Below are 19,112 nucleotides of genomic sequence, written 5' to 3' on the forward strand. Positions count from 1 at the left end.
GTCATGAAGCTTTTCTCCTAAGTTTTCTTTAAGAGCTTTATAGTTTTAGCTTTTACTTGGAATTAAGATAAACTTTGAGTTAATTTTTGCAGATGGTATAAAGTACAGGTTCAACCTCATTCTTTTGCACGTGGATGTCCAGTTTGCCCAACATCATTTGTTGAAAAGACTGCCATTTCCCCATTGAATGGTCTTGGTACCCTTGTTTAAGATCATTTGGCCATTTTTACCCGAGTCTATTTCTGGGCTCTCTACTCTGTCACCTTGGTCTATGTGTCTATCTCTATGATAGTCCCACACTGTTCTGATTACTGTAGTTTTGTAATAAGTTTTGAAATCAGGAAGTGTGAGACCTCCAACTTTGTTCTCTTTCCAGATTGTTTTCACTATTTGAGATCTCTTGTGGTTCCATATGCATTTTGCGATGGATTTTTCTATTTCCACAAAAAATGCCTTTGGGATTTTGATAGAAATCACACTGAAGCCGTGGATTGCTTTGGGTGGTACTGACATTTTAACAATATTAAATCTTACAATCCATAAACAAGGGATGCCTTTCTATTTATTTGTGTCTTTTAAATTTTTCTTCAGCAACATTTAGTGGTTTTCAGTAAGTCTTTTGCCTCCCTGGTTAAATTTGTTCCTAAGTATTTTATTCTTTTTGATGATTTTTAAAAATATTTCTATTTATTTGAGAGAGAGAGAGAGAGAGAGTGAGAGACAGACTGAGCAGTGAGTCAGATTGAGAGGGAGAAGTAGACTCCCCACTGAGCAGGGAGCCCACGCAAGGTTCAATCCCAGGACCTGGGATCATGACCTGAGCTGAAGGCAGATGCTTAATCAACTGAGCCACTGAGGTGCCCCTCTTTTTGATGGTATTTTTATTTTTATTTTTTGTTTTTTGATGGTATTTTTAAAAAAGATTTTATTTATTCACAAAAGACAGAGAGAGAGACAGAGACATAGGCAGAGGGAGAAGCGGGCTCCCTGTAGGGAGCCTGATGCGGGACTCAATCCCAGCACCCTGGGATCACTCCCTGAGCCAAAGGTAGATGCTCAACCACGGAGCCACCCAGGTGCCCCATCTTTTGGATGGCATTATAAATGGAATTCTGTTGCCTTCTTTGAAAGAATTACTGATGATATTGTATCACTTCAAGTTTACATTGTACAGTTTTGCAACTTACTTTATCTACTTCATATAGCTAGAATGCTTTATTTTCTTTTTATTATAAATGATATGGTATGATATGTTAAGAGTGTCTTCTTAGAATACAACATGTATAACTTTATTTTTTTTTTAAGATTTTATTTATTCATGAGAGACACAAAAGGAGAGAGAGGCAGAGACACAGGCAGAGGGAGAAGCAGGCTCCATACAGGGAGCTCGATGTGGGACTCGATCCCGAGACTCCAGGATCAGCCCTGGGCCAAAGGCAGGCACTAAACTGCTGAGCCACCCAGGGATCCCCATGTATAACTTTATTAAAAATGACTTAATTTTTAGAAGCATCCAGCTGGCTCAGTCAGTGGAGCATGCGACACTTGATCTTGGAGTCGTGAGCTTGAGCCCCACGTTGGGTGTAGAGATTACTAAAACATAAACTTTAAAAAATGGCTTACATTTTAAAAATTAAAGTTGGCTTAATTTTTTTTAAGGGAACATATAGGTAATTTTTATTTTTTGATTTATTTTATTAAAAAAAATTTAAAGAATATTTTATTTATTTATTTGACAGGGAAAGAGAGAGAGAGCACAAGCAGGGGGAGCTGCAGAAGGAGAGGGAGAAGCAGGCTCCCCACTGAGCAGGGAACCCAAGAGGGGCTCGATCCCAAGACTTGGGGATTGCAATCTGAGCCAAAGGCGACACTTAACCAATGAGCCACCAGCCACCCCATATAAGTAATTTTTAAAGAAAAAACTTTTACTGGACTCATTAACTAACATCTTAGAATTGGTCCTCACAATACCTACGGAATTAGTATTGTTGCCATGCTTTTATAGACAGTTGTAAAAGGTTGTTAAAAGTCTGGTTGTTCAGAGGCAGAATGTAAAAATATAACAAAAACAAAATCTTTGAGACTAGACTTAACTGGCAAAGTTCTGTTTATAATGGAAGGAAAATGAAACAACACTATTCCCTTCATTTTTTATAATCTGTTACTGTACAGATTTTAAGAGTATTAGGATCAGTTTCAGTACAGAAATGAGGCCAAAGGATTTATTTAAAAGAATCATTAAAAACATAGAGATGAGATTAAGGGCTCCTGGCTGGTTCAGTCAGTAGAGCATGTGACTCTTGACTTCGGGATCAGAGTTTGACCCCCACGTTGGGTGTAGAGGTTAGTTAAAAATAAAATCTTAAAAAAAAATAAGGATGAGACTTATCATTCAAATTACAGACCAAAACCTCATTTAACACATAGTACAGAAAAATGTGCCAGTCTCACTGGGTCTCCCTTTTGGCAGAACTGGATTTTGTTAGGACCCAAGGCAACATCTTCTCTCTCATCACATCATCCAGCTGCCCAGACTCCATCTTCTATGGCTGATTCCTCTTTTTTTCTGACAAACCTCTGTGATCTATAAAGATTTGTTTCCTACGTTTACTTCCCAGTAACACCTGCTTGAATTACAGGCCCTAGAACCCAGGACACCAAGCAGAGTATAGACTTTTTGGTCATTATAAAGGTTGCATTATCTTTCCATATTGCATGATTTTTTTTTTTTAAATCCTCAAACACACTAAGTTGAGGATCTCAGAGCCCAACTACTTTATCACGATAATTTTACATAGGCTAGGATATAGTGGAGGAAGACTGCAACCCTGCTTCTTTAATCTGAATAGCAAAATTTTAAGTTTTTATGCCTGTTTTAAAAATACTTGTTGGGACACCTGGGTGGCTCAGTGGTTGGGCATCTGCCTTTGGGATCGAGTCCTGCATTGGGCTCTCTGCATGGAGCCTGCTTCTCCCTCTGCCTGTGTCTCTGCCTCTGCCTCTCTCTGTGTATCTCTCATGAATAAATAAAATCTTAAAAAAAATAAATAGAAGTACCTGTTACTAGCTTGCACCTGCCATAAAAATACACCATCGATTCTCATTCTGATGATATGACCTTCCCTTCTATCTCCTTTTGTAAATGTTTTAGTGTGGAAACACAATGTGAATATCTTATTGGATTTTCTTTCTTTCTTTCTTTCTTTTTTAAAGATTTTATTTATTTATTCATAGACACACAGAGAGAGGCAGAGACACAAGCAGAGGGAGAAGCAGGCTCCATGCAGGGAGCCCGATGTGGGACTTGATTCCAGGACCCCGGGATCACACCCTGAGCTGAAGGCAGAGGCTCAGCCACTGAGCCGCCCAGGCGCCCCTTCATTTTGTTGTGTTAAAATATCCATATGCTCATCCTGTAAACATTTAAGAATAGCCTCTTGCTCATTTTGTAGAGACAGTGCAAGTTTCTCAGGTTCCCACTATGCTTTCTCTCCCGTATTCTACTATCTCCGGCAATAATGATATACTGGTCTGCATAGTTATTACTTTTCTACACTGTCCCACATTCTTTCTTAAGGGCTGGTTCAATTCCGGAATTTTCCTGTGATGGGAGCAGCCTACTGCTTTCCAGCGTTCAGTGGGAAAATTATACCGTGGACAGGAAACCTCACAGAAGAGTCACAACATGTGTTTCTCGTACCCCAGCCTCAGACTTTGCTCTGCCTCTCAATGGCAGGAGCTCTGTAGCTTCAGTTGTTACCTACTGGGGTTGCTCCTGAAGTTCTCCTTGGGGCAGCAACAGTGGCAGAGAGGGCGGGAGAGTCCATGTCCCCACGAGTGTCACAAGTGCCTGCAGCCACCTTGCCCCGGAGCCAGCCAGATGGGCAGCGCTCCCCCTGCTAGAGGTGAGCTGGAGCTGATGTGTCCTCCGTCGCTCCACCCGGTGGCATCTGCTGGGCCCCCCACCAGAGTCACTCTCCAGCCCCTATCCCCACCCTGCCAGGATGCCCTCCTCACCCTGCCTGGTAGACAGTCGCCTTCAGTGTGAACACCCTTGTCACCCGGTGGGGGCTCTGACTCCTGCTCTGGGCACCACCCTCCCCCTGCCACCTTCATGGCTTTAGGACCAAATCTGGAATGAGAAGAGGAAGGACAGGAATGGGAAGAGAAAGAGCCTTCCTTCACTTTCAAAATTAACAACAGTGAAGGGGCACCTGGGGGCTCTGTGGTTGAGCGCCTCCCTTAAGGCCCAGGTCATGATCCCAGGGTCCCGGGATCGAGTCCCACACCGGGCTCCCCACAGGGAGCCTGCTTCTCCCTCTGCCTGTGTCTCTGCCTCTCTCTCTGTGTCTCTCATGAATAAATAAATAAAATCTTAAAAAAAAATTAACAACAGTGATTAACAGTGGTTACTGCTAATGCAAATGAGCACCCTGTGCCAGGCACAGTCTAAGCACGTTGCATATATTTACTTGCATTTCGTCTTTATAATGGCCTACGAAGTTCGTTAGGTCGGAAACCCTCCTGCACTGTTAGGCCCATTTCACCGAGGGGTTAAGTCACTTGCCCAGGGCTACACAGCCAGTAGCTGGCAGAACCAGGGTTTGAACCCAGTTCTCTGGCTCCAGAAAATGTGCTTTTCAGGACGCTGGGTGGTTCAGTCGGTTAAGCGCTGACTTCCACTCAGGTCACGGTCTCAGGGTCCTGAGATCTGGCCCCACATCAGGCTCCCTGCTCAGTGAGGAGTCAGTTTGTTCCTCTGCGCCTCCCCCTGCTTGTTCTCTCTCTCTTTTCCTCAAATAAATAAAATTAAAAAAAAAAAATGCCTTAACCAACCCACTTGCACCCCCAGGCCCGTCCACAGGAATGGCCCTGGCTTTGGCCACCAACCATGTCTGAGGTCCCACATCCAATGGAAGGATGTCGGCTCTCACCTGTCACCTGGCCGCTCCCTTCTTAAAATATCCTCCCTTGGCTCCCAGGACACCGTATCCTTGACTTTCATCCTGCTGCCCAGACCACGCTTTCCGCAGCTTCTTCTTCTTTCTCTTCGTCCTGGGGTTCAATCGCTCAGGGGTTCAGCCCAAGCTTGCTTCTCGTCTCATTTTGTTTCACACGAATTCCCGCGTCTTGAGCTGTCACTCATGCGCTGACAACGTCGATATTTCCCTTTCTAGCCCATGCCTATCTTTGAGCTGCCAAACTCATACCCAGCTGCTAACTTGGCCTTTCTGCTTGGTTTTCTCTCTCCGAGGCATCTTGAACTTAACAGGTCCAAACCCAGCTGTTGGGCTTTTGTCCTTAGCCCTGCGCCCTTCTTGGTTTTCCCCAGATGAATAAAAATGTCACTGGCCGCCCTCCCCCAGCCAGCTGCTTGAGGCAGAAGCCCCAGGACCATCCTTGAGTCTGGCCCCCTGCTCCTGCCATCCCTCTTCTGTTCAGCCCACAGCTAAGTTTTATTGCCTCTTCTTCCCTAAGGTAGCTTGAAAGTGGTGCATTTCTCTGCACTCTTACTGCTCAATTCCAAGCCCATCAGCTCTTTCCTGGACTCCTACCACACTCCCCAGGGAGTCCTTCCTGTCCCTTCCCCACACTGCAATCAAGGGTCTTGGAAAGCATACAATCCAATTGTGCTGGGACACCGCTTAGGATCCTTCCTGGCTGCCCACCGGGCTTCGACTCGGTGTCCTTCCAGCCACACCTTGGCTCACAGGCCCTGCATGATGGGGCCGAGACTTGCTTGTTCATCTTCCTCTCTTGCCATCATCCCCCTTGCTTACCATACCCTCACCACATCTCCCTTCCCCTTCCTTCCTCCTTTCCTTCCCCCCCTCCCCCTTTCATCTCCCTCCCTCCCTGTCTCCTTTCCATTCCTTTATCACTGTTTCTATGATGAGCCTTCCTGCCGCAGGGCCTTTGTATATGCGGTTTCCTCTGTTATCTGCCTGAGGCACACTCATCCTTTAGGTCTTAAAGTTCCTTGGGGGAAACTGAGTCCCCTCACCATTACCTGACCTAAATCTGGTTTCCTCAGCTCTCCCTCTCACAGGATTTAGCGCACTTTGGCTTAAGAAAATGTCGGCTTGCCACCAGACTCAAGGTCACAGCTCCCTTCTCTCTATACTTTTATTCCGTAAGTCAATAGTTCCCAACTGGAGGGATGGGCAGGGCGATTCTATTCCCCAGAGGACATTTGGCAATGTCTGCAGATATTTTTCATTGTCACAACTGGGAGTGGCATCTAGGACACACCCTGCAACAAAGAATCATTCTGCTAAAAAATGTCAGTAGTAGAGAAGCTGAGAAACCATGCCCTAGGTGACCTCATGGACTCTTGTGGTCTTAAATACCATCTATATGTTGGCAATTCCCAAATTTGTCTAACTCAGGGCTCAACCTTGAGCTCCAGACTCATACCTGACTGCCTACTTGACATGTCACCTGGATGTCTGCCAGCACATCAAACTCAGTATGCCTAAAACCTAACTTGACCCTTCTAATTGCTCAGGCTAAAAATACTAGCAGATTCTCTGCTTCTTTCTCTCCCACTCACGTCCATCAGCAAATCCTTCCAGCAATTTTCTCAAAGGTGATCCAGCCTTGACCACTGCCACCACTTCATTGCCACTATCCTGGTGTTCTCCATCATGTCTCCTCCCCTCAGAACTGTCCTCCCTGCAGCTGACCCCACACCTCTGCAGCCTATTTTCAACCTGGCACCCAGAGTGATCTTTTAAAAATATGTATAAACCATATCACTCACTCACTCACTCACTCACTCAGTTCTCTGCACAAAACCTTCCAGTTGTTTCCCATATTGTGGAGATAAAACCAAAGTTCTTACACAGCCTCATCTTTCAGTGACCTCCTGGACCTAAATTCCTACCACTCTTGCCTTTACTCATTTTGCTGCAGCCATACCACACAATAACTATACCAACACCTCAGGGCCTTTGCACTGGCTGTTCCCTCTCCTGGAACATCCCCCCCCACCCCTCCACCCCCAACAGCTGCATAGCTTTGTTTCCTTGCTTCATGTCAGTCTCTGGATAAAAGGTACCTTCTCAGCAAAGCCTTTCCATTTTTTTTTTTTTTTTTTAGCAAAGCCTTTCCTAACCACTCTATACACCCCAGTAACCCTCCTGCCTCACTCTCCCTAGCTTCCATACCCTATTTCATGTTTGTCTGAAGGACACATCACCATCTAACGTACTATACACTAATTTCTTTATCTGTTGATTACGTGTTCCCCCACTCTGGCATGTGAGCAGGAACATATCTGTTCCCTTTCAGTGCACTGTTGTGTGCTCTACACCCAACACAGTGCTTGGCGCGTAGTGGAGACAAATTTGTTCAGTGAATGGATATTATCACCAGTTCACCGATGAGACCCTGGGCCTCAGATGCTTTAAATCACAGTTCTCCAGGCCCCTGCCAGATCTGTGGACTACCTCCCTGCCATCTCCCCTCAGAGGAAGGGGAAGGATAAGGATATTTAGCGGTGAGGGTATGGTAACTTGGGGACAGGAGTGGAGTTTAGTTTCTGGTAAGGAGTGACTGGCGGGCTCAGTCGGCAGAGCATGCAGCTCTTGATCTTGGGTGATGAGTTCAAGCCCCACGTTTGGGGCAGAGTTTACTTAAAAGACTAAGAAGGAGAGGGAGGGGGAGGGGGAGGAGGAGGAGAAGGAGAAGAAGACGCCGCCGAGGACGACGACAGCCCAAGGCCACAGTAGATCCTGAGAGTTTGTGGGGAAAATGTCTCAATGGGCAGAGCCTCCTGAGTCCACCTTTGCAGCATCCCAGATCTAAGAAGCATGATGGGGAAGGGACCAGCTTGGGGGGGCGGTGAACCTGCTGTCCCCCCCCCCCCCAGGCTCTGGCTACCCAGGGGTCCTGAGCACCCCCACCCACCGGAAGGTGGAAGAGCCACACCCAGTCCTGGCCCTGCTGCCCGGAGGATGCCAGCACAGCAGCTCAAAGCCTCAGGCTCCAGAGGTCGCCTTGCAGGTGTCTCCGCCCCGGCCCCCAGCCGGGAGCCTCCCGTCCAGCCTGAGCCCTCCGCGCCCCGGGCCCTCCACTCACTCTGCCACTCGCTGATGGAGATCATGCCGCAGGCTGCCTGGGGGCCTTCCCGTCGAAGTGCCACGGGGCGAGGAGCGGAGGGGGCCAGGCCTGTGCCTGCTCCAGGGAAGCTGACCCTTGGTAAATTGTGAAATGAGCCTCTGGTAAATCATTAACTCCCTCCGGCTCCAAACCCCACCTCTCCCCCTCCTGGGCTCTCTTCGGCCCGCTGGTGGCCCAGGGCACCGAGGGCACCGAGGGCAGCGGCTGCGCCTACCTGGAGGAGGCGAGGCCCACCTGCCCCCAGCGCCCCGCTCCTTGCCGACGCCGGGTCCAGCTGCCGCCGAGCTCCCCGCAGGACCCGGACGGTACAGGGGAGGGGGCCTCGGCTCCCGGGCTCCTATTCCGGTCCGACGGCGGCTGTGGGAAGCCTTGGAATCCGTGTTTCTCTTCGGAAAACTCCGCAGTTCATCCTGCAGGTGCAGCCCGCGGGCTTCGCGCTGGTACCCAGGATGGACGCCAGGGGGCGGCGGCCACTAGGCGGACCCGCTGCGGGCAGGCCCGGTCGGGGGGCTGGGGAGCTGGACCCCAAGGGCTGCGACCTCCTTCCTTTCCCCCGGCGGAGTTCAGCTTCGGATAGTGAGGTTGAGCGAGGCAGGATGCAAGATGAATTTGGGCTTGGGGCAGGGCTGGATGCTTCCAGAAGTCTGGTTCTAGACCATCCCCCAGCTGTGTAGACAAGGGCGCATCCTTTCCTTCCTCTGTAGACCTGCAAAAAGAGGGGTGGATAGTTTCTAACCTCGTCTCCACCTCTGCAGAGCGGCGGTTCTCAAACTCCGTGAGCCAGCATCCCCTCTGTAATGTCCCCTCCATCCTGAAATGAACTTTGTAGAGATGAGCAGTCTCTGCACGTCACTTAAAAAACAAAACACTAATTATAAGAAGGAAAAAGAGAATTTATGATAAAGCACGATGTCTTTCAATAAGACTTACCCAGAAGACATAAATGAAACAGGCAGATTTCTTGCACCTACTTATGAAGAATAAATATGCTTAAAATTTAAGAGGAATAGAGAACCACAGTCCTTACGTGCAAAACAAAAGCCTTTCCCTGCGCCAGCCCGAGAGAATGAGAGAGCAGTGGGAAAGGAACCCAAGAATAGAAGCTGTTGGGTAAGTAGTAACAGACCAGATTACTTGCATATGAAAAGAGAAAGAGGGAAACGGCCTCAATCAAAAGAGGCAAAACACAGCGAGGCGAGGTGGAGACAAGGAGGAGGCGCCCTGAATGCAGATGGAGCAGGTCCTCTGTGTGTGTTGTTGAAATAGCTCTCCGTGCTCCCCCCGGGCGGGCGTCATCGGACACATGCATCACTGTCTTGAAATGCTGTCGTGTTGATGCGCCGTGGAGGTGGGGTATTCCCAGCAGGCAATGGGGACTGGAGGTGGGTTGGACAGGAAAACGTGATGCGAGCCCCTCAGGGCTAGTGGCTGCAGGAGGCGGGGGGGGGGGGGGGGGGGGCCTGGTCCAGTGGTGGAGAAAGCCAGCGAGTCCCCCAAACCTTTACACCTTCAGTCGTTAAGACATAGCTGTTTGTCCTTGGGCTGCAAAAACCGGAAAAATGTAAAGAATGGCAATCCTATGAAATAAATTTCTCTAATGAAATCTCGTGCATTTCAAGTATCTTTGTTTTAATGATTGGTTCTCTCAGACCCCCCCCCCCCCCCCCCCGCCTTAACTATTTACAGGAGCCTGTGCTTGCTCAGGGAGACCAGACCGTCTTGGAATCCTCCTCATGAACCATAGTTGAGGGTGACACTACCTCGTGCACACAATCCATGCAGCAGTTTATGCAACAACTTTGAGACGATTCCACTTCAGCTTCTTCTCCGTTATGACCGACCATCTGGTAATTTACAGAGTTATTCATGAAACTGATTTAAAAGCCAACAATTTAGGGGCGCCTTGGCACCTCACTTCGTTGAGTGTGGGACTGTTGATTTGGCTCAAGGCATGATCTCAGGGTCCTGAGATTAAGTTCCATGTGGGGCTTTGCACTAAAGCAGGGAGTCTGCTTGAGATTCTCTCCTTCTCCCCCATTCACTCTCTCTCCAGTGAATATTTTTTAAAATAAGGTTTTACATATTTATTCATGAGAGACACACACACACACACAGAGAGACATGGGCAGAGGGAGAAGCAGGCTCCCTGCAGGGAGCTCAACATGGGATTTATGGGGGACGTGGGACTCGATCCCAGGACCCCAGGACCACAACCTGAGCCAAAGGTAGACGCTCAACCATTGAGCCACCCAGGTGCCTCTTCTTAGTACTATTATGAATTGCAACATGACTAACGTCCTGAAAGGGGGTTTAGTCCATTTATACATTTTAAAGTCATACAAGATAGAGGATGGTTATTATTTTGGAAATCTACCCTGTGCATTGCAGCCACTAAATCTTGTCTCTTGTCGAGAGAGAGGTTACCTCTTGTCTGAGGTAACCTCAGCTCCCCAGATTTCCACACTTTGCCCTAAGGGATGCTGCCACCCCCATTGAAGGCACTGGTCGGTTAGGAGTTTGGACTCTGAAGTCAGAGTGCTCCGGACTTCGCTGTAGCTTGGTGAGACCTGACACATTTTATTTACCTTTCTGCACCTCAGCGTCTTGGATGATGATAGTACCTGTCACACGGAGCTAGAGCAAGGACTGGGAAGTAGCTGGCACGTAGTAAACACGGCACAAGTCTTTGTTACTACTCTAGTATAGTTATAATCACTATTGTTATTAATATTACTAGATTAGTATGCGATAGTTTACTTCTAAATGCTGTTATATGAAAGACTTCTCTCAAATGTGGTGCTAACCTGCTCCCAGGTGTATAAAATAGCCCACCATGGAGCTCACCTGTGGGCTTGGAAGGATCGAACGCTGATCATCCAAGTGGGCCATCTCGGCCTGGTTCTCTGATGGCCGTGCTGGGTGCTGGAGTGGGGCCCAGGGGGCTTGTCCACAGCCCACACTCCTGGGAGCATCTGCTTTGTGGGGACCACCCCAGGGAGGAGGAGGTAAACCCTGGAAGTCTGGCACTAGGGATAGTAAAGGTGGGCAGGGACAGCTCACAGGGCTAGGTGGTGGGGGCCCAGCAGACTCTTCATTGAAGGTGGTGGAGGCAGTGAAGAGGGGTACATTGGGAGACATTTCTCCCTTGTCCCTCATCATGACCCCAACGGGCCTCCACAATGTCACCGCAGCCTCATCACGTTTGTAAATGAATTTGAGTTTTCTTTTTTTTTTTTAAATTTAATCTATTTATTCATGAGAGACACACAGAGGCAGAGACACAGGCAGAGGGAGAAGCAGGCTCCCTATGGGGAGCCCGATGTGGGACTTGATCCCAGGACCCTGGGATCACACCCTGAGCCAAAGGCAGATGCTCAACCACTGAGCTATCCAGGTGGCTCTGAATTTGAGTTTCAAAGTGTTTTTCTTTTTTTAAAAAATATTTTATTTATTTATAGGAGGGAGAGCACAAGCAAGGGGAATGGCAGAGGGAGAAACAGACTCCCTGCTGAGCAGGGAGCCCCACAAGGGCTTGATCCCAGGATCCCGGGATCATGACTTGAGCCGAGGGCAGACACTTAACTGACTGAGCCACCCAGGTGGCCCAAGGTGTTTTTCATTGATTTTCTCTATTGACTTTCTAGTGAGTTCCATAGGTGGTGGTTAATATCCCCATTTTCTGGACAGGGAAACTAAGGCTCAAAACTTTAGGGACTTGCCCCATCTTCAGGCAGCTGGAAGGAGCAGGGCCAGGCAGCAGCAGAGGCTCGGGGCTCGGGGGACGTGGTGCAGGCCCAGGTCTCCGCAGCAGCAGGATCTGAAGCCTGGTTGCCTGCCCCAGCCCGTGGGGTGTGCATCTCTCCAAGAACAACACATGACTGCGCTGTTACACAGCCCCACTTCTTCTTCTTTTTTTTTTTTTTTAGATTTTATTTATTTATTCATGAAAGACACACACACACACACACACACACACACACACACAGAGGCAGAGATACAGAGAGAGAAGCAGGCTCCTCACAGGGAGCCGGATGCGGGACTTGATCCCGGGATCCAGGATCAGGCCCCGGGCTGAAGGCAGGCTCTAAACGGCTGAGCCACCCAGGCATCCCCACAGCCCCACTTCTTAAGGGCCTTCTGCAAGGCGCTTTTTCATTTACATTTCCTGACTAACACCCCCTTTTACCACCGCAACCCGGTGCTCAGAGGGCTGATGGGGGGCCTGCTGCTGCGGCAGGCAGAGACCCAAGAGCAACATTCTCGAAGAGGAGCCAGCCCTTGTTTGTGGGGAGAGTGACACCCAGCGGTGCCCTGTGCTCTCACGTCCCCCCTCCTCTCCAAGCCATGGGCTCTGGCCCAGAGGGCGCTGCAGGTAGAGACACAGGTTGTCCAGGGCACCTCCTCCAGCTCTAGAGGCCACTGTTGTGAGTCTGTGTCAGGGCCCAATTCTGTCTGATTCACAAAGGACATCAGAGCTTATAGCTCTCCTGGGGGTGTTAAAAAACCCAAAATATACTCACATGATTTGTTTATTTTAATTTATTTATGATAGTCACACAGAGAGAGAGGCAGAGACATAGGCAGAGGGAGAAGCAGGCTCCATGCACTGGGAGCCCAACGTGGGATTCGATCCCGGGTCTCCAGGATCGCGCCACGGGCCAAAGGCAGGCGCTAAACCACTGCGCCACCCAGGGATCCCTCAATGATTTGTTAAACACACTCACACACACTGCTAGCTCTTTAGGAATGAGAACAGATGTCCAGAATTTGAACTCGGCCCTCAGAACCAGGGCAAGGTAAAATCTGGAATTACAAGAGGCTTGCCTTCCCATCCCATGTCTCAATTTTCTTCTCTTCTTTGAAGCATTAATGCTCCCAGCTCTCCTCCCCAGACATCCTACAGGGGCCTGGCTGAGGACTTCCACTATCCTTGGCTCGCTTTCTCGCTCTACTGTCCCCTGAATAGAATTCACAGGGCTTCTTCACTCTTACTCACGGAAAGATTTCAAATCAAGCAGCTCTGGTAAACTCCTTCACACCGAGGATCAATAACTGAAAACAGGGGCACCTGGGCGGCTCAGTGGTTGAGTGTTTGCCTTTAGCTCAGGACATGATCTCCGGGTTCTGGGATCAAGTCCCGCATCAGGCTCCTTGCTCAGTGGGGAGCCTGCTTCTCCCTCTGCCTGTGTCTCTGCCTCTCTCTGTGTCTCTCATGAATAAATAAAATCTTAATAAAAATACTCTGGTCTTAAAAACAACAACAAACAAAACCCCCCTAGTAACCACTTAAAAAAAAAACTAATAAAAAAACTAGTAGCACCTGCCAAAGGACATAAACCAAAGGCATTGAGGCTGGATGAGAATAATTTGGGTGGCTTTTGGGGCACCCCGGGTGGCGCAGCGGTTTAGCACAGGCTTCAGCGCAGGGCGTGATCCTGGAGATCCGGGATCAAGTCCCACATCGGGCTCCCTGCATGGAGCCTGCTTCTCCCTCTGCCTGTGTCTGCCTCTCTCTCTCCCGCTCTGTATCTCTCATGAGTAAATAAAATAAAATCTTTAAAAAAAAAATTTGGGTGGCTTTTCAGATACTGCTCACCAAAACACCTTCTTGTACCCCAAAGCAGAAATATAGGGCATTGTGTAGTAATCGAGAAAGCCTAAGAATTAATTTTCTTCTACAGTTCTACCCTCAGTCTCAGAGACAAATCAATGAGAAGTTTCCAGGATCTGAACACTGTTCTGGGAACTCTCATTACACAGGACCTTGGGACAAGGCTTGATTTGGGCTTACTGGGACAGAAAAGAGGACTGTGGTGGGGAACATACCATGGGCCCAGCTTTGCTTTTAGTCAGGTAAGGCCCAACCCCAGACCCTCTACCTTTTTCTGCCAAGCTCGTAAGTTACCATGAGCCACCAAGGCCAGCCACAGGCAGTCACGGACAGAGTGCGAGACACAGGCCACTTGTACAAACCATTCATTTTATTTCTTGTATTGAGTTTATACAAACTTGCAAGATACAAATGCAGAGCTCACTGGGATTCTTCAGTACCTAGATCTAAAAAGAATGCTGGGGAGCAGGGAAGCAGACGCTCACCTAGCAGTCAGGATGCCCTTTCCTGGGGAGGGGGCTTGTTGGTAAGAAAGATGCTAAGGGGTGGCTACAGATGTTTGGTCCCCCAACAGAGATGCCCTCTGTTTAGCTAACTTTAATGTTTCTTCTAAGGTCACTTTTATACTAAATCAAGACACTGAGATCATACATTTCCTTGTATGGTTTATTGTCTAATACTAGCAGATCAAATTGGCCCCAGTATGTGCATAAATAGATATATGTATATATATTTATATGTATATTCCATATTTTCCTTAGTTTTAAGAGCTGCCAGGTAAGGGGGTGCCTAAAGGGGAAAGGGATTGATTCCGTCTTGCTATAGTCAGCCCTGCCCCAAGAACATGCCTCTCACCAAGGCAGGAGAGCAAGTGTGCACAGCTTGCGACCTCAGAAAAATCTTTAAAGTGACAGTAGCATTATTTGATTACAGCCTCTTGGTTATTGATCAGGGAGGTAATGTGCTAATTGGGAAGGCAAGGCCTTAGAATAGCAACCAGGGCTGTCCCCCGGTGGGTTACTTAGCCTTGGGCCTCCATCTGGGCCCCATTCTTTCATAAGGAGATGCTGCAGGCTGGGAACAGGGAGCCAGTAAATGTCAAAGTTGGGAAGTCAGGCTTCAAATGCTGGCTAGGAGTTCTGTGACAGTCCCAAACCCTTGGATTCCATTCTGCCCAAATCCTTGCAAGGCAAGAGCCCCTTACCTACTTTGTCAGCTGATAAGCAGTTTGGAAGGCTGAGCCGGCGGAGGTCAGCACCCCAGTGGCAGCCTGCAGAGGAAAGTCCTGGGGGCTTCTTGGGCAAGGCTGAGATGTTACCTTGCCCATGGGACCCACTTCAGCCCAGAAGCCGACTTTGCGGTCTGGATGCCAGACTGAGGTACCGTTTCCCTTAACTGGAGCCCCCAGAGGAAAGGTCACAAAGGGAGACAGACCGATGTCATTGATGTGACCCGGACCAGAAAGGGATCAAGGAGTGTGAGAAGTCCAAGGAACTTGAACGTGTCTGTGCTGAAGGACCTGTGGTCCTGAAATATTTCCTTTGGCCTTTGTCCTGTATCTCCTACTCCACTGGGGAGTAGAGTTCTTGGTGCCATTTGGCATAGGCTGCCATTGACTGCCCTCTCCAGTAGGCTGATGACAGGAGGTGGTCCAGGAGAACACTGGAGGTGTGTGTGTGAGTGTGTGTGCCCGCACGGGTGTACTCCTGTGCACACAGCTGTAAACATTTCCTCTGAGAGGATTCACATCCTGTAACCCGAGAGGCTCATCAAGAGTTGACAGTGTAATCAGATCCTTGGACCAGGACTTCCAAGAGAACGTCCTGCCCTGGTAAAATGCTCTCGGGCGAGCTCTGGGGACCAGCCCTTTGCAGACTGGGGGATGGGAGAAGGAAGCTGCCAGGGAAGAGGGAGGGATGTAGGGCTGGACCGAGAGGCAGCCACCCAGTCTCTTCGTATCGTTTGCTGATTCCATTCAGACATTGCACATTTCGAAAATAGATTTGCTTTTATAACAAAAGCGTAAAATAGATCTGTCTTAAAATAAGTCTGTCCTCTCCCCTTCTTTGGATCAAAAGGCATGGGGTGTGGCCATAACATGCTAGGAATGGTGTGGAAAATAAAGGAGGGAAGTGGCCTGGGCAGGAGTTCTGGGAAAGGATCAGACGTCCAAACAAATATATATATTATGTATATATCTATAATATGTATAATCTTCATAAAACATATATTAAGGCATGTAAAGCAACATAAAGAGCCAGCTTTATGAAATAAGAGGTGAGAGAGAAGTGTAGAGGTGCAGACATTAACCCTTGGTATTTTGCACGTATTTCTAAAAATATCACTTAAAAAAAAAAAAAAAAGGAGACAGACAACGAAAGGGGAAGGCATGGAGGCCCTGAAACAGCTGCTTCTTGTGGAGGGAGGAGGGTGTTGGAAAGAGGGAGAGGGCCAATCCCACCTGCCAGTCTGTGGGGGGAGGAAAAAACAGGTTTGGGGTGCTTCATGTGCATTAAAGATGGGAAATGTAGCCAAAGGTCATGTTCAAAAAATCTGCTAAAAAGTGAAGTGAAATTCCCCAGCCTGCAATTCCTCAGAAGCACGAGAATACCCGAAGTACCTAGAACAGTGCCTGGTACATAAAAGGGGCTCGATAAATATTTGTTGAATGAATTGCCATCTTTACTTGCATATGAACCAGTAACCGTCCCAGCTGTGAAGGCGTGGAGGAGAACTGGTGGCAGATAAAGCAGTTGTTCTTGGGACCACTGGAGGTTGAAGTCTCCCGGCAGCAACTCTGGCAAAGAGCTGGCCTTGGGGCCCAGGTTTTTCCAGTCTCACTCTCCCCTCCCTCCTCTCTGGCTACAGTCCTCCCAAGGTGAGCGGCGAGAAGGAAAAACCATCTTTGCTTCTGTGTCTCCTCCACCGGCCTCCCTGGGTAGGCAGATGGTGAGAAAGCCAGGCCAGAAGGGAGTCCTTCCTACAGCCTCACCTGGTCCTCCTAGGGGTTGCTCACGATGCAGGACGGGGCCCTGCAAGGCCCTAGCCTTGCAGACTGAGGTTGCATTTCCTTTCAAGGGCACCCTCTCAGCTGGCCCACAGCACATTCCAGGGGCAAGGCGGACAAGAAAATGTCCTAAACAGGGTTAGGAAAGGCCCCAAGGCTGACTACACCCTACATGACACAGGTCCTTCTCTCTGCCCCCAAGCCTAGGAGGGGAAGGCAGACACACCAGGCCCAGACCCAGGAAGGGCCATCTCCGACCCACTCAGCCACACCAGCCTCCCCACAACTGTCCCCACGGCTGCTGCTGCAGGCCACCATGTGCTCACTGGTGGGCCCTCTCAGAGCCAGTGTGGGCAGGCCGGTGGACCCGGGAGAGCAGGTGGGGGAGCAGAGCTGGCATCCGGCACGTACTTGGCACTTAAGCTAACGCTCCATCCTGGGGAAACCAATCCCACAGCCCCTTTCCACCTCTGTCTCATCCTCTCACTTGCAAACGAGCCCCACTGCTTCCCTGTCCTCCCACTTGCCTCCATCTCTTTCTCTCTTCTCCCCCTTCTCAACCTGTCCTCAGACGCTGCACAGACCTGCGTGCCGCTCTCCACCTACAGCCAGCACTGTCCCCTCTGGGAGCCGAGGAGCCTCTCCTCGTCACTGGTCTCCTTGTCTTTGGCTCAAGCAGGGTGGTCGGTCTCCACCAGACCCCAAAGGAGCACCCACGAGCAGAGATGTGTCAAAGCCCCCGGTACAGCTGGGGTGGCAGGATGGGAATGACGGGGGAAGGACCTGCTGGCACGTGCTGTCCTCGATGTCAGGGGTGTCCGTCTTCTCTTCACTCCAGACCTAACCCAAGACAGCCCAGGGCATCTTTCCCACCGGGGCATCCTCTTCCTCAGGAAATGTTCTAGTAGGGCCATCGCACCACCAGCTGGGGCCAGGCCTAGCCCCTGGGAGGCGCCCGCTGGGAGGGTGCTCTCTGCCCACCATCTCAAGCCCTGGCCTGGTGCTGCCATCTGAGTAGCAAGGGCTTCAGGGCCAGGCGTGGTGGGCATGTGGACACTGAGGTAAGTCTCGGCAGCAACCCTGGCCCCAGCCTGGCTCCCTGCAGCATTCCCACAGGAGCGCAGGGGCGGGGGGGCCAGGCTGGGGAGTCAGGACCTCAGTAGGCAGAGGGGACCTTCAGAACGTGGCTCTGTGGAGCTTCATGGCGTTGGCCTCGGCCAGGGCTTGCACTAAAGAAAAGAGAAACGGGTGAGAAAGGTGCTTCCTGGAGGAGCAACAGCTCCAGTCAAGCTTCCCCAGGAGACGGAAGTCTCTTCTTGCGGAACCCTGTGGAACACGGCCCACCTGCCACCCCCAGCCCTGAGAGGGGAGCTAATGAATGGAAGTCCGTGCTCTTTTCCACTTGCCTGACACTGAGCGGCTGTGTGCCAGGGGAAACGAAGGGACCTGGCCTTTGACCAGAATTTCCAATGTTATTTTCATTTACAGTAAAATCTAGGGGCCATGTGGGAGAAATAAAATCTGGGGGCTTCTGAGGCAGGACTGCTGTGTATCTCAACAGGTGGGAGGCTTGTTGGCCCAGGACAGGGTAGGGGAGGCCTCAGCTCTGTCCCTGTCTGCTTCTGGAGAAGCAAAGCCCACCGGCACTGCGGCATCCAAGAGGCGGCCCTCCCAGCTGGTGCTGGTCCAACACTGCACGGGGCCAAGGGGACGTGGCGGGGATGGGGGGACAGGGGGGCGGGGATGCTGCGGGCTCAAGCAGATGGATGGAGGGGAGAGAGCGACGCTGGGGGTGAGGGCAAAGCGATGCTGGAATGAGGGGGGTGGTAGATGGCTCCCGGGGGTGAGGGGTGGGGGTCCCACTCACCGTGGTGGAGGAAATACAGTAGAAAAGTTCTTACGTCAGAGCTCAGACCCGCATGGTATGGCTGCTGTCGGCGCCCCGTGGGGAGTCAGACGATAGGGGGTTGGCTGGTGGAGTCAGGGAAGCAGGGGAGGTGGGAGGGCTTGGGGTGGCACATTGCACTGGAAACAGAAATGAACAGGGAGGTGAATAGGGGTAGGGGGTGGGGGGGAGGCCGGGCACCCAGAGCGAGTGGGCCCTTCCCCCAGCGGGGAGCCAGGCAGGAGGCAAGCAGAGAGGAGAGCTGAGGCAGAGTGGGCCTGGGAAGGAGGGTGGGTCCCCCACCCCCCAGGAGACAGGGCCCCGCAGGCTCAGCCGAGGACCAGTGGTGACTGTGGGCGAGGCCGGCCTCTCTGGGCCCGGGCTCCACTCCCATCCGTACAACGTGGGACGGAGCGGCTGGAACAAGCGACGCACCTCACACACACCGGTACAGGGACGATGGTGACGACGAGGGCAGTCAACCA

General features: G+C 50.3%; 2 protein-coding genes across 26 annotated transcripts in view; both read right to left on the minus strand.

Moving 5' to 3' along the window:
• GOLT1A (golgi transport 1A) overlaps nt 1-9,400 on the minus strand; it is a 16,424-nt gene extending 7,024 nt beyond the window's left edge. The window contains exons 1-3 of one of the 2 annotated variants that reach the window (XM_025421192.3): nt 9,055-9,400; nt 8,339-8,830; nt 8,083-8,198 (exon numbers count right to left, since the gene is read on the minus strand). In XM_025421192.3, coding sequence (XP_025276977.1) covers nt 8,083-8,107 — 25 coding nt within the window. In that variant the 5' untranslated portion in view covers nt 8,108-8,198; nt 8,339-8,830; nt 9,055-9,400. The remainder of the gene's footprint in view (nt 1-8,082; nt 8,199-8,338; nt 8,831-9,054) is intronic. The other variant, XM_035711156.2, reaches the window with a different exon arrangement.
• A 4,687-nt stretch (nt 9,401-14,087) lies between these two features.
• PLEKHA6 (pleckstrin homology domain containing A6) overlaps nt 14,088-19,112 on the minus strand; it is a 140,651-nt gene continuing 135,626 nt past the window's right edge. For all 24 annotated transcript variants that reach the window (XM_049106883.1, XM_025421179.3, XM_025421173.3 and 21 more), the window contains 2 exons: nt 18,644-18,767; nt 14,088-17,971 (listed from right to left, as the gene is read on the minus strand). In XM_049106883.1, the coding sequence (XP_048962840.1) occupies nt 18,652-18,767 (116 nt within the window). In that variant the 3' untranslated portion in view covers nt 14,088-17,971; nt 18,644-18,651. The remainder of the gene's footprint in view (nt 17,972-18,643; nt 18,768-19,112) is intronic.

The sequence above is a fragment of the Canis lupus genome, chromosome 38 (assembly GCF_003254725.2).
Source record: "Canis lupus dingo isolate Sandy chromosome 38, ASM325472v2, whole genome shotgun sequence".
Classification (NCBI taxonomy): domain Eukaryota; kingdom Metazoa; phylum Chordata; class Mammalia; order Carnivora; family Canidae; genus Canis; species Canis lupus.